We start from the raw sequence: 15,271 nt of genomic DNA on the forward strand, positions 1-15,271 counted from the left end.
GCACATTGGTATATATATATATATATATATTTGGTTAGTGATATCCGCAAGTCCATCAACGTCGACATCTTCATAACTGAAGCCTAATATTTTTTGGTAGATTTCTAAGCTATAAATGACAAATTCATCATCTATTAGCCTAGCAATTGCTAATATACTAATCATGTTTCACTTAAGCTGAGATAGCTTGCTTTTACTTAATTGCACATTAGTTAATGGTCATTCAGTTGACCATTGATCCCATAAAAGATGACTTGGATGACTTCTTGTTGCAAGAGTTCGAATTATGAATCAGTGTCTGGCCTAAATATTATATCAATATTTTTTATCGCTTTCAACACTGGGTTTGCATAGCTGGACTCAGCTATCTGGCTTGCGGTTTTCTATAATGAAAAATTTCTAAGAGTTAGAACTATGACCTGGGATCACAAGCTCTGGAAGGAGGTAAAGTAAAAGAAAGAACACCCACGGGACTCAAATTAGAGAAACTAGTTATCGAAGCTCAACCAAACATGATAAAGACAATAAATATACTACTTATGATACTTAAAGTATAATTGGGATGATCTAGATATATCTATTTATTTTTCTATGGCTATAAATGAACACTTACCGAATTAGAATGTTCACTATTAGTTTATGTAAAGGAATACACCAAGACTTTAATGTATATGGTAATATTTTTATGTCTATGTATAAGAAACAATAAACCATTCAAGGCATTTTATGAATGAATACTAACAATTAGGTAAAGCACATTTTATCAAACATAATAAGTCAAAAGTGCAAATTGATAGTAAGATGATAGAAAGGTGTACTATTAATGGTAACAACAATAAAATCTTGGGCTGATCAGACTTACGTCCATCACTACTAGTACACCTGTCATCTTATCATCAATCTGTACTTTGTATTTCATATATATATTGAGTTATACAATTCCCCTCGTTGTTTGTAGTGAATAATAAATTGCTTTGATTGGTTTTGTAGTGACCGGCTTGTCTCGACGAGAACACGATTGGAGTAATAGAAACAATTATTATTATTATTGTAACCAATTGTACCGGCGATTGTTTTACTGTACTTGTTTAACTGTATCAAAGTCACTTCTCGTTCCGCTTTCCATCCTGTTGGTCTGAACTCTCTTACGCTCTGTCCTTTTTGCCTGTACTCGTTGGCACGTCTCGGTATTCTTTCGATACCGCGAGATCGCCAATAAATATACTCTACTTGAACTAATCAGTCTTCTGCTTTGCTAGTTATCAAAGGGATCAAGTCGTTTCTGGACGCGTATTCTCATTGTAGTGGTGATCATAGTCCATCAGGACTCGACGCCATCTACAGTTTATTGTTTCTTATATTTCCAATATAAATATTATTGAGTATTAGAGTAATAGCAGATAAAAATGTTGTCAGGAACTAAACAGCTCAGTTAGTCAGCTACAACGTAGAACCAGGTATATATATGCATCGGTCTAAGTTGTCATACCTCATTAGCACAACAAGATGAACACCGGATTCATGGAACTAGTTAATTTAGTAATGGTAATATATAAAATGATGTAGTATAGGAAGGAAGACAGATATGAAGCAATTTTAATCTCATGGTTTAAGGGAAGATAATGAGTGATCTACTCTGAGCCATGTCACCTAGAGTCTCCAACCATTGGTTATGATCGTGATTGTCAGACTATTATTGATTAATTCAGATTAAATAATCCATAAATTATTCCCCTTTATATGAGTCTTCAATCAAAAATGGGGAATAACTTCATTTTGAAAAAAAATTAACTTTGCTCTGATGACAGATGACATTGAGCATATAGGTAATGAATGAAACAGTATACACTATTGAAGATTGAATGAGAATATTAGAGAACACCCACCTGCTAGGTAATCATCGTCTATTTCATACAACTACAACTGATCCAACTATTCAAACACAACTCTCCAAATAATACAAACGGTTGCTCAAACATCGTGGATTGGTTGAAGTTAGACATTAACACCGTTGGATGCCGAAACAGTGGACTATCGGTTAAGTGCTCTGGAGCGAGACTGGTAGGTCGTGGGTTCGAATCTCGCATGGCGGGATCGTGGATGCGCACTGCTGAGGAGTCCTTCAATAGAACGAAACAGCCGTCCAGTGCTTCCAGGTTTTTCATGGTGGTTTAGCTTGAATTGACTCATGATTTCAACTATGATAATGCAAATAACTCAAACCATTCTAATACATTCTTAATCAGTCAAATACCACACACACACATTCACTGTTATATCCGAAGAAGATAAAATTATGGGTAAATTTTGGGAACTAGTTATAGACTGTTATTATATATATATCTTATATCATAAGATTTCGATTGACCTGTTGGCTATTATCATACAATTTACTGTTCTTATGTTATTATTTACTGTCTTTCATACTCATAGCCACCATTTGACTTGATCTTGTATAGTTTTTATTTTATGGCGTGTTGTGGTCTGGTTTGCTTGTGTATAAAATATGTTTGTCTGAAATACATGATTCATACAGTGGAAGCAGATATTGTGTTCTAGACTCAAACTGACAGAGCTAGGCGAGAAGAACCAATGAGGACTCATGGTTGATTCAAGGCTGCTCGTGTTGGTTAACATGTTATTAGATAGACACAGGGCCAAAGTCGTATAAGTCGGTGTTCTGATTGGCGATCGAGTCACATGAGAACTGACGGTGGCAAAAGTCATAATACTCTCAAACTCTAATTCGAACGAACTAACACCAAGAACTAACAATCCGCAAACACACACACAACCATCTCACGATACAAACAATAGCTAATAACTCAATCTCCATCGACACAAAACACACTAGGTGCCTTCTCCATTGGGTGCCATTTTGTTTCGCTTTGCTCTCTCTTCTTTGCTTCCTTCGCTACGTTTCTCTAATTGTCTGTTTCGATCAACAATTGTACAAAATATACGTATTCGAAATCCATTCTCGTCAATGATTATATACGAGGATTGGTTATATGTATATTTCGATAGCTATCAATATACAATCCAATTGGAGTCAGATATCGGGCTACTAAAACCTACACTGAATAAAATAACACAAAGCGTTGAATAAGAAATCTTTATTGGTCGACCATTAATTGGCAGATACTTCAAAAATAGGTGTACGTATACATGCTAAAAACGAAATTAAAATCAATAAGGATAGGGATAAATCTAAGAACTCAAAATGCAGAAATCATTTGTTTCTAAGCGAACTACATATGAACGTAGTAAGCAGTAAATAAGAATAATCACAAGAGACAAACGCAACTACAGTGCGATTCAAAGAGACAGAGAGAGAAGCAGGAGGCTTAAGGAGTTAGTCACAGTATCCAATCAGAAGCGAGAACATATAACGCTGATAAGCGTGTACGTGTGTAGATGTAAATCAATTTCAGAAAGTTGACAAATACCAATCTGTATATAATAATAAAATTATTCAGCATCAACACTGTTCTATTTCAGCTGAATTTTCTGTATCAACCACACGTTGCATTAACTTGATCAACGTTTCCAATCCATGCCGAAAGCCATCAGTTAGTTCACAACTCCAACAATCTTTACTACAACCACCACTAATATCATTGTCATTCGTAGATGATTTAGCTTTCCAACGGACAAAATCAATTAGATAAACCTCTGTATGTGCAGTATTATGACCATCACTGTCACTGCTTATGTTACTAATATTGTTTCCATTCGAAGAAATAGGAATATCGGAGTTGGTAGTATCGTTTGAACTATTGACTGACTGATTGTCAGCTGTTATTATGGTAGATGATGTGGAACAGTGATCATTATTACTGTTGTCAATCGTCAATGACTCATGAATCAATAAAAGTGAGGAACGACAGAATGTGAGCTCTTTCGCACCATATTCCACATACCAATTTAAAATACGATTAAGTTGTGTGATATAACTTTGAGCAAGTTTAATACTATAGGTACGATCTGCACCTAGAAATGGTTTTACACCTGTGAAATGTAGAAAAATAATCGCGTGAAGCGGACAACATTATGCATTTGTGACATAAATTATAGTTGGAGAAGTTTTAACTTTTCAGGAAACATTGGACAGACGTTTGATTCTAGTTCAATAATCCTCGGTATGGAGCACACACGCAACCTCACTACTGATCAAATGAAAGAGGTTCACATCTCACCGTGAACGCCAAACCATCAGAACCACTGTGATGGTGTCCAGTCTCGTGTGATGAATATACATTCATCACTATGAAACAACCAATTCACTTCAAACTTTTGTGAACGCACTTTACAACTGAATGTTCACATCGAATCTGAACTTAAAGGTCAACCTCGTTTGATAAACAATTACCATGATGGATGTGGTATCTAGTGATAGTATGGAACAACTCAATTACTAAACGCCACTCTTACCAACTATCATCAATGAATTTACGAATTACATTTGGAATGTCAATTATGCAAAACATGTAATCATTCACATACATTACTCCTGTGTAGTAAACATTCCAATCTTCATCGTATCACACATTTACAGTCAACAATGCACCAATATTATTATTGTTAAGTGTTGTGTGGAGATTGTTGAGTTTCATAATTTATTTGATGAACAGACGTTAGTTAGACAACCATCACACACCAATCTCCACAAACTCTCTACATCAACAATAGTCACCCACTTACTACTGGCTACTATCGAGAGGTGACTCTCACAATTCAGATGAATAACCGTCACCAGTAAATCGCAATCACGTCACGTATGAATCAGTCACCTACAATAGATAGTACAACAAGTTTGAATGATGTCACGGATCGTGCAGTTTTGGATATGAAAATGACTAGATAGTGTCTCAATTGTTGAGCACTCACCACAACTAATTTTTCTTTGTTATATACCTAGTGTTCAGGTTGTCTAGGTTCATTGTTTAGTAGTTCAATATTAGAATGAAATAAATATCCAACGTTTTCGGATTTTCAACTGTTGTCTACACAATATCAGTTCGTGATGTAAATTTCAATTGTGAGTATTGATTGTGGATTCGCAAATCTACGACACTGTAGATGAAGAGAAACCTTTATGTGTGTGTGTCTGTCTGAGGGATTTATATATACATTGAGAGTTGGGGTGAGATGTGTTATGGCAGTATCATATTCATTATTGCCATCCTTCTGTTACTCCTCTTCTATGTTTCCAAAATTTGTAATGTGACTCTCCTTGCTCGTGTAATAAACTTGCCTAGTGTTTAGCTACACTTCTCTTCTACTGACTATTCCCAATAAATAGAAGGGTATAGAGAGAATGTGGGGACAAAGTGGTCAACAATAAGTTAGTATCACAAAGTACATATTATCATAACTAACAAAGTGAATAAACTTGTTCTGGAGTTAAAGTGCGTCCAAATGCTTTATTCAACTTGATTAAACAATGATTCACTGGATCGGAAATCTGTAAAATAGAGAAGAAAAATATAACAATGTGATTCATATTGACGACTATTGTATTCTGTATGGAACTATAAGTTTTGTAACACGATAATCAGAAGTTTAGCACACTTAATTATTGTGTACAATGGTTTAGTGGAGATGAGTTGACTACAGAGTGGTCTCAGTGAAAGATTTTTTGAGAAGATACAAATCGTTGAGGAGTGTGATCGTTGGACACTCATTGAACGGTGGTGAATGCTAGTCATCGATCTGTTCGAAGTATATAACAAATAATGAACTTCACTTTGAGTCTGTATTTTTCAGATGTTGTTACTAGTAAGCACAGTTCACCTGACTGTTGTATACGAAAAAAAAAATATAGTAAACCGTTTAACAGTGTAGTAAGATAATTATCATTATGTATCTATTTATTTAAGCATATAAATGTTGGTACAAAGGGGCACCAGATATATATATATATATATATATATATATATATATGCGCTACACAAATCTTATTTGATTTGTGTGAGGGCTGTGATACTGCCCGGGTGCAAAAACCGAAACAGGTGGTTTTCTTAAGGGGCCACACCCGGAGCCTTCGACCTAAAGGTCTGATCCACAAGGCAGTGGAGAATCGTGAGGAGATACAGTTCCATGGTAGTCGATGACCAACGATTGATTCATACGTTTTCCAACTCCCCTAGGTGGACTTTCCGTGTCCACCAACCCGGTTAGAGCGCCGGACATTCGCTTTTCGTCCTCTCAATTTCGTAAACAACAGTCATGCCACGAGAAGGCAGTGAGTAGGACTTCCCTGGTAGAGGCTATATACGCGTGGCCATGTGAGAGCATGTAACGTATGTCTATTCAACAATCTCTATATTTTACTGTATAGGAATTAAGAGGTATATATATATTGTTTCACTCTAATTAACTGTCATTTTTACGGAATATAATCTTTTGACTGTAATTAACTAATGAACTACTAATAATTATGGTGTATCATTTTTTTTATATTTTTGACAAACCAAAAATATCAGAAGGGGGTTTTGTGGAGATTTAAGTAATTTTATATAGTTGAAATCAAGAGTCAATTGAAGCTAGACTACCATGGAAAACTTGTAAGCACTGGACGGCCGCTTCATCCTGTTGTTTTTCTGGTTAGCGTTTTTTTAGCGAGTTGGTTTTCTACGGGATATGGTCGCTAACCCCATGCCCAACTTTCCTCCTTTACCCGAGCTTGGGACCGGCAGTAGCCCCCGGAGGGGCTACAGGCGGAGTTTAAAAGTTGGCATCTAGCAGAAACAGTGCACTGCTTCACCGAACGACGCCCGACGTGGGGCTCGAACCCACGACCCTGAGATTAAGAGTCTCATGCTCTACCGACTGAGCTTAGTGTTTTTACTACCACTGATACTGTTAGTAATTTCATTACTTTAGGATTTGTCTTGAAAATCAATCTTATCTGGCTGACTGACTGATTAGGCTTTCATTATAATTAAACAACCGTAAATTTTAATGACGACCAAGTTTTACTCACTACTTAGTAGTCGTAAACCAAGGTAGAATATCCGATTAGTGATGATGTAAGAATTTCATTGAGTAATGTACATCATGATTTGGGATACCCCTGGTACTTTTAAATAGAAATCGAATTTCCATGCGTAAAAACCCATCGGCAAAGCTTACATACGTAGCAACAATAACAATCAACCCTCTGTACACATCAAGTCGAAAATAGATCGTTGAAATTGTGATCTGGCAATTTATTACTTTCTTACTGACAACTGTGAATCCCATTCAAGAAGTCACTATGATAATATAAAATGCTTACCTGAATACCGGCTAACATGATACCTAGTTCACGACGCCAGGTATATTGAAATTGTTCAGGTGGGATTTCATCTTCCGGGTAATTTATAACTGTACCCATTTTAAAATCACAGATATTTGGTTGTTTGAAATCGGCCACCAGATCAGATAAAGCCATGTAGTAAGCTGTTATAAAGGTATAAATATTGTAAGATACTCATGAATGCGTAAAGTACCTTAGTAGTGATTGGACAAAGATGAGTCTAGCACTCTATATTACAACATCGAAAGCTTTGTGACTATATAAAATAACATTTAATTAGTTCCTGGATTATTGACTACGATCAGTGTCGATAACAATCTGTTCAAGATAATTTGTAAGGGTTTGATTATCTCTCGTGATGAATAAATTCAGGACTCCATTTTCAAATCAGCCATATTGACGAAATGCGTATATTCAGCTAATTAATCTTAAGTGTGACAAAACATACATCATGGACTGGACTGTTAGTTACAGCTTAAGTACTTAAACGGATGATGACGAATATATGTGTTATATCCCGACGAGAATTATCAATGGTAACTTTTGAGAACTATTTATGAACCAATACGATACATATGTGTTTATTGTATAATTGTTAAGTAGCTAAACTATGTATATTCATGTTCCTCTTATTAAAAGCTTTATTTTGACCGGCAGACTATTATTATACGACTTACAATTCTTGAGTTATGCCCAGTCTTATAATTACAGTCTGCCACATTCACAGCCTTGGAGGATGTGAAAACCTTTACATATCTGGGCAGCATCATCGATGAACACAGTGGATCTGATGCAGATATAAAGGCAAGGATCGGCAAAGCAAGAGCGGCATATTTACAATTGAAGAACATCTGCAACTCAAAACAATTGTCTGTCAACCAACACCATGATCAGAATTTTCAATACAAATGTCAAGACAGTTCTACTGTATGGGGCGGAGACGCGGAGAACTGCGAAAGCCAACATCCAGAAGATACAGGTGTTTATTAACCATTGTCTACGCAAAATACTTCGGATCCGTTGACCAGACACTATCAGAAACATTCTACTGTGTGAGAGAACAAACCGGATTTCAGTGGAGGAAGAAATCAGGAAGAAGCGCTGTAAGTGGATAAGACACACAATGAGGAAAGCACCCAACTGTGTCACAAGACAAGCCCTCACATGGAATCCTGAGGGCTGAAGGAGAAGAGGAAGACAAAAGAACACACTACGCCGAGAAATGGAGATAGACATGAGAAGAATGAACAGAAATTAGATAGAACTAAAAAGGAAGGTTCATGAAAGAGTGGGTTGGAGAATGCTGGTCGGCGGCCTATGCTCCATTGGGAGGTAACAGGCGTAAGTAAGTAAGTAAGTAACATTCACAGCCACTTTCGTCTAAATCTTGTACAAATGTTCTTTTCTATGTTGTGGTGAGACATGACCTGTTTGGTTTGTATATAAACCCAGTGTATTTGAAATACATGATTCATATTGCGGAGGCTGGGATTGGTGTTCAGGACTCCACAGGTAGGGCTAGGCAAGAAGAAGGACCGTTAAAGAATCTAGACTGCTTGTACGGGTTTACGCTTCATTGGTCTGGTCGATAAATCACTGCTCTCTCATCATCTTATACATTATTAGGACACTAGGCCACAAGTTATAATAATATGAATATCATTTGTGCTAATAGGAACCATTTTGATAATACTTCTGAACCAAGATGTAACATTTTCCTTCTTGTTTAGATTCGACTACTTCAAAGCATAAATTATTGAAGAAAGATTCTTTCACTAATAATTTTTAATTATTCAACTAAATAATTATCACCTGGATACAAAATCATTTGGACTTAATTAACACAAATGGAATAAGGGCATTGAAAATGAATACCAAAACATAATCTTTCACTTGATTCCTTCTTAGAAAACTGTATTTCATATCTCTAATAATAAGAGATGATTAAGATGATGGTTGAACGGTTTTATCGATGTAATTTTGTTTTGTTGTTGATGACATGTCTTGTTGATTGAATGCTATATTCGGATCCCTGAGCTAGTCTCGTAACCCTAAAGCTAGAACTACACAGTGACTTCAACACGAGAGAAAAGGCACAAAATACGCGGGGAGCACTTTAATCCAAAAGTTCATTTATGCATAGAAAATATAAGGTTTTTATAGTATTTTAAAAGTCTTTGGGTTTTTCTGAAAATGCTAGAATACTACTAAACATAGTAGCCAGTGTAGTAATCAACCAATCAGAACTTCTACATGTGACTTTTCATTTTCGCGATATTTCTAGCAAAACTTCTAATCAAACGCTGATTGGATAAAATCCTTCTTAATGTTTCCTGAGCTTGTCATGTCGATTGCGAGTAATTTGAAGGATCATCCCAACAGTTGAATAAATAAATCCAATAAGATGGACTAGATAAATTGAAAACATACCATTGTTAAATGTGAGAGAGAATAAGGGTTTCTTCTAGTTTATGGAATTACTCATAAATTTAAGAAGAATGAAAATAAAACTATACCAGAATTGGTACTTAGTTCTGTTTTGATCTATGTCTGATAATGTCTCGTGTGACCAAGTTACACAACCACTAGAATCTCAGTTGAGAGTAGCGATGGATTGACAGATCCTAGTCCTATACAACTTTCTTCTGTACTATGAATTCATTCATTCAAATAATCGAATCTCCTATTTTTCCACCCGATCTTAGAGCAGGCAAACAATGTGCAATGTGGATTATTTTCTCAAAAACCGACCAGAACTCTAAAGTTTAGGACTCAAGGTAATGAAGCTGAGTTATCGTCACTGTGCTCGTACACACGTTGTCGAACCTCACTATCACTAACACAATGTTAACACTTTTCATGAGAGATCCTTCGGAGAAAACAATGGTCAAACACAGAGTCTACATGTATTCCTAGATCGGAAAGTCCAAGTCCCCTTGGTATAGAGCAGATCTGCATTTGCCACTGACACAGTAAACATGCCTTTTTACAGCACATCAGATTTGTTATATAGTCTGGTACAGAATATTATGATGAGGTGTGAAGCCGATTGTCACTTGGTCGTTGTCAAATGGACATGCAAATCACGTCCAAGTTAAGCAGTTTACAATCCGTAGTTCATTGATTTAACTAGACGATTTCTAAGCGATGTGTAACGATTTGCAACATGGCTATATTGAAAGTTTTTAAACAATTAAGTTGTGCCATTAGTTATCTTAAAATATGTATGGTTCGTAATCAGTCAGTCAGTCAGTCATACACAGAGTGAAACCTAGCACATATGCACATCTCTTCAAGTCATCACACCCTATTAAAACAGAGAGATCAAATTAATTAAATAAATCCTAGAGTAGAAGAGATAGTAAATTAGGCTTTCAAAAATCCGATTCGAGAGGAACATATAAATTAGCGAAATAATCAAACAATTTGAGAAGAATTCAGAAACTTAAGATCTAATGGGAAACAAAGTAAGGGTACCTGAACTATATCATTCAAAGTTTCTAGTTACTGGTTATGATAATCAAGTGAATCTCAACCAGATAATCTGCTCCTACCTACATGACTTAGTTCAACAGATTCTTATCTCAGTACATGAAAATATAGTCTGAAGTTATTGACATTCAATTTCAATATTCCCTGATGACATTTTATTTCTTATATAATACTGTTGAAGGTGGACGGTAGCGCAACTTCGTGGATTGGTTGACGTTAGACATTAACACCACTGGATGTCAAGCTTAGTGGTCTAGAGGTTAAGCGCCTGTGTGTGAGACTAATAGGTCGTGGGTTATAATCTTTGGAGGCAGGATCGTGGATGCACACTGTTGAGAAGTCCAATACTAGGACGAAACGTCTTGCTATACTTTCCGATGATTAAATTATTGTTCAGATGGTTGTTGAAGTGAATGATGCAGAGGACTAATAATCTATCTGAATATACCTACCATAACATAAAGCATCGGTGAAACAGATTAACCTGACTTTTAAGAGTTCTCAGGAGTTTTCTAACCAATGAAGACAAATAAGATAAATATTATAATCCAGAAACCTGGTAATGCATTTTACACAAAGAAAGGATTGATTGGTTTTAAACTATGTAAATTAACGACTTAATAAACTCAGTTTGCATATTCTTTGAGAAGAGCACGTATTATAGCGGATCAAAGAAAATCTTAAAATAGAAACATTAATTTTTTTTATTTAACTAACAATGAATTAATAGACTTTAAAAAACTGACATGGTTTACTTTTCACTAAATAAACAACCAGAAAATTTTATATAGTTGAAATCATGAGTCTATTGAATCTAGACCATTATGGAAAACCTGGAAGCACTGGACGGCCGTTTTGTCCTAGTATGGGACCCCTCAGCAGTGTGCATCAACGATCCCGCCTCCAAAGATTCAAACCCAAAACCTATCAGTCTCGCGCACAGGCGTTTAGCCTCTAGATCTCTTAGCTGACATTCAACGGTGTTAATGTCTAATTTCAACCAACCCACGAAGTTGCGTCACCGTCCACTATTATCATCAGTCAGTTACTATCTCACTCATGAATTCAACTATTAAATTACCATAACATCTACAAAATCCGTCTCTGATTATAATTAAGTAAGAATTAATAATGTTAGAATCAGAGTACTGAATTGATGAAATTGTGCACTTTCAACAGTATTATATAAGAGATAAAACGTAGTCACTAGGGAATATTGAAATTGATAGTCGATAACTTCAGACTATAGTTTTATGTAGTGAGATGAGAATCTGTTGAACCAAGTCATGTAGGTAGGAGCAGATTATCATAATACCAGAAAATTATTTCATATTATACAATACAGACTGATTTGAGTTAGACAATCATGGAAAACCAAAAAGCACTAGACAACTGTTCCGTCAATGTAATAGGCTTTTCGGAATTGAACATTCACGTCTTTAATAGTGGAGATTGAAAATTGACCTTTAGTTTCTTATCAAGTACTTAACCTCTAGACTAACCACTGAGGCAATAACTACCCTGAGCAACATTTTTGTAATGCTGTTGGTAGGTAACTATATAACACCTGACATGGTCAAACTGTAATGGTCCCGAATTCTCATCCGAATCGTGATAATTACTTGTCAAAAGTAGTTACTAGTAAGTACATGATCATCATTAATATAGGTGGTTTGTGTAGATTGGTTTCTAATCATTGTTCAAATAATGTTAGCTCATAATGTAAATGATGAAACTCAAGTTATATGACAAGTTTGCAATAATAGTGCATGCATTTAGTACTGAACAATAGGATAAGGATGTTTAACCTTTCATTCACTTATCATGTATGTTTATGTAATGGGACTTGTATGAAGAAACTAAATGGATAAGATCTTAACTGTTGCATTCTCGCTAATAAAGTATAAACCGGAATCAGCTGATTAGTTCATTTTTTCAATCAATCAGCTTTAATTGATGAATCTAGATGATGCTGGAAGATGCTCACATGTACTTTAATTTTGAGATGATGGGGAAGATTTGTAGCTCAGGTAGATGATACTGGTGGAATTTCATCCATTTAGCTGTATAATTTGTGAAGCTTTCATTGTTCTTCCGAACAACATCATTGTCATAAACTTCAGGTAGAGGTGAATTATTCGAATTTCTTCATGTATGACTGACAGCTTGTCCTATTGAATTTAATCATGATTGGTTATTGTTGACCTTTATTCTGTCACTGTTTGATTATCTATTTTAATTGCCCTTATCTTTCTCCAGATTCATGATCCTATGTTTGTCTATGATGTTTTTATTGCTTGATAAATTTTGCTCTTTCATCATCTGCATTAATATAAACTAGCGGTCGAACGCCATGTTGTATCTTCACATGTATCAATGTGGATAAACGTGGATATGTGTTTAGTTGGGAAAATGTTAAGATTTCGGATAAAAGGATTGCAAGGAAGATCTGAGAATTCTTGTAGGCTTGGTATTTAGATCAATTAACAATCAATAAACACATCCAAATCAACCCAACTTATCAATGAATCTGAGGAAAGATAAGGGCAATTAAAATAGATAATCAAACAATGACAGTATAAAGGTCAACAATAACCAATCATGATTAAAGTCGATAAGACAAGCTGTCAGTCATACATGAAGAAATTCGAATCATTCACCTCTACCTGAAGTTTATGGCAATGATGTTTTTCAGAAGGACAATCAATGCTTCACGATCTAACTATTCAGCTCACGGAATAAAACTCCATTAAACTTCTAAAATGTTTACCACTGTGTCTTTGTTGTCCGGATTTATTGAACTATCTATTGTTCCATCTCATGTATTGTTCGAGTCGAGTAAATTGTCGTGATCATGGAAAAATAGACAATGGAAGAAATCAATATAGGCATAGATGTACTATCCGAATTAGATGTAGCAAAGTTTGAACACGAAACAAACAGTATTCGTAAAAAAAAATATATCATTACCTTTAGTTCCTGGACATTGAAAAACTCCATAATAAGTTGGAATAAATTGACGAAGACGTTTAAGTGCTTCCGAAGCATCCGGTGAAAACACACTCTGGTAAAACATCACTTCACGCATACCTCTTTCACGATCTTGTAATGACTTGTAAATAATTGGTTTAGATTTATCTCGAAGTACTAGACAAATATAAAACATCATTTGAAATATCATGATCAGATGTATTAATTCTAAATTTGATAGTAATACATTTTAAGAGTATAAAAGTGTAGAAGGCCCAGGATAGAATGGGTTGGAGAATGCTGATCGGCGGCCTATGCTCCATTGAGAGTAACAGGCGTAATTAACTAAGTAAGTAAGTACGGCCTAGTGACATTTCACTGGGCCCTAGTCCTACAGAATAACTCATTGTACAAGCCAGTGGCTAACTTGATTCAGCAGCGATGGCGTTCAAAATGAATTGTACTGGGTTTGAATTCTGTAGGAAACATGAACTTTGGGATGTAGGTACATCTAACTAGCGAATCCGGAGGCCGGCAAAACAGGTGTCCTCGATTCCACTACTAGTCACCATACATCTCTGTTTATTTTTCCATGGCTTAGAATTAATATGATCATGAAATTGTTGTTTCTACTTGAGATATTGTTGCCTTTTTATGGTTGAGGTTTTTGTTGTAATCAGAGGAATGATTAAAACTATCTAACAATACATTGTATATCGTTAAATTAGCCAAGAGATCGAATCAGTGTAACAGAACCTCAATCGGTTGATTGAAAGAAGATACAGCAATGGTGTAAAAGTAAGTATATTCAGGAAATCAACAGATTCTAAGAGATACTTATGTAGAAATCTAGTTTACTCTCTCTCTCTCTCAACAATGATTATACTTGCTAGAAATCTGATGAAAATAAGTAACAAACTAATTACAAAGGTTAATGGTGTTTTGATGGAGTTTTGTTCTCTGAGCTGGATGGTTTGGGTAGAGCTTTGTGCTGATGATGTCATTCAGAAGGACGATGAAAGCTTCACGACCAAAGCATCTAGCTCTGAGAACAAAACTCCATCAAAATCATCCACCTGAGCTACAAATCTTCTCTACTTATGGTTTTCACATTTTGTTGAATAACTCTATAATTTCGTGTTAGAAGGTAATTCGGTTGTCCCCCATCCGTTTTCTCGTTCATAACCCACAAACATCGTATTAAGCTTATAATATTTAGTTTCTTAGACACAATCTTTTTGTTTCTCTCTTAGTAACCTATCATTCAGTATCATTAATCCTAATCTAATGACATCAATAGTTCAATGATAAACGTTTGTGTTAGATTTACTTATAAACCTTGTAGATGATGACAATTGTACCTTCTCATTCTCTTTCCAGTATATCTTCACTTGCAATAATCTTTTTTTCAGGAACTATTTAAGATAATTATTGTTTTAAGTGTAAATAAGATTTTTTGGGATTCAGTCTGTTTACCTTTAACCTTTGAGATGGTGGAGAAGATTT

General features: G+C 35.4%; 1 protein-coding gene and 1 non-coding gene across 2 annotated transcripts; both read right to left on the minus strand.

The window, feature by feature from the left end:
• Window positions 1-3,103: 3,103 nt before the first annotated feature.
• Window positions 3,104-13,976, minus strand: Smp_013210 (hypothetical protein; the record flags this gene model as incomplete). Its single annotated transcript, XM_018791078.1, has 4 exons — window positions 3,104-4,011; window positions 5,383-5,467; window positions 7,283-7,446; window positions 13,766-13,976. The coding sequence occupies 4 exons, from the start codon at window positions 13,974-13,976 to the stop codon at window positions 3,482-3,484; spliced, it is 990 nt and encodes a 329-aa protein (XP_018645726.1). The 3' UTR covers window positions 3,104-3,481.
• Smp_tRNA_00041_Lys_CTT.1.1 lies at window positions 6,777-6,846 on the minus strand. The gene has a single exon. It is a non-coding gene (tRNA).
• Window positions 13,977-15,271: the final 1,295 nt, after the last annotated feature.

This window comes from Schistosoma mansoni (genome assembly GCF_000237925.1).
Source record: "Schistosoma mansoni, WGS project CABG00000000 data, chromosome 5 unplaced supercontig 0198, strain Puerto Rico, whole genome shotgun sequence".
NCBI lineage: Eukaryota > Metazoa > Platyhelminthes > Trematoda > Strigeidida > Schistosomatidae > Schistosoma > Schistosoma mansoni.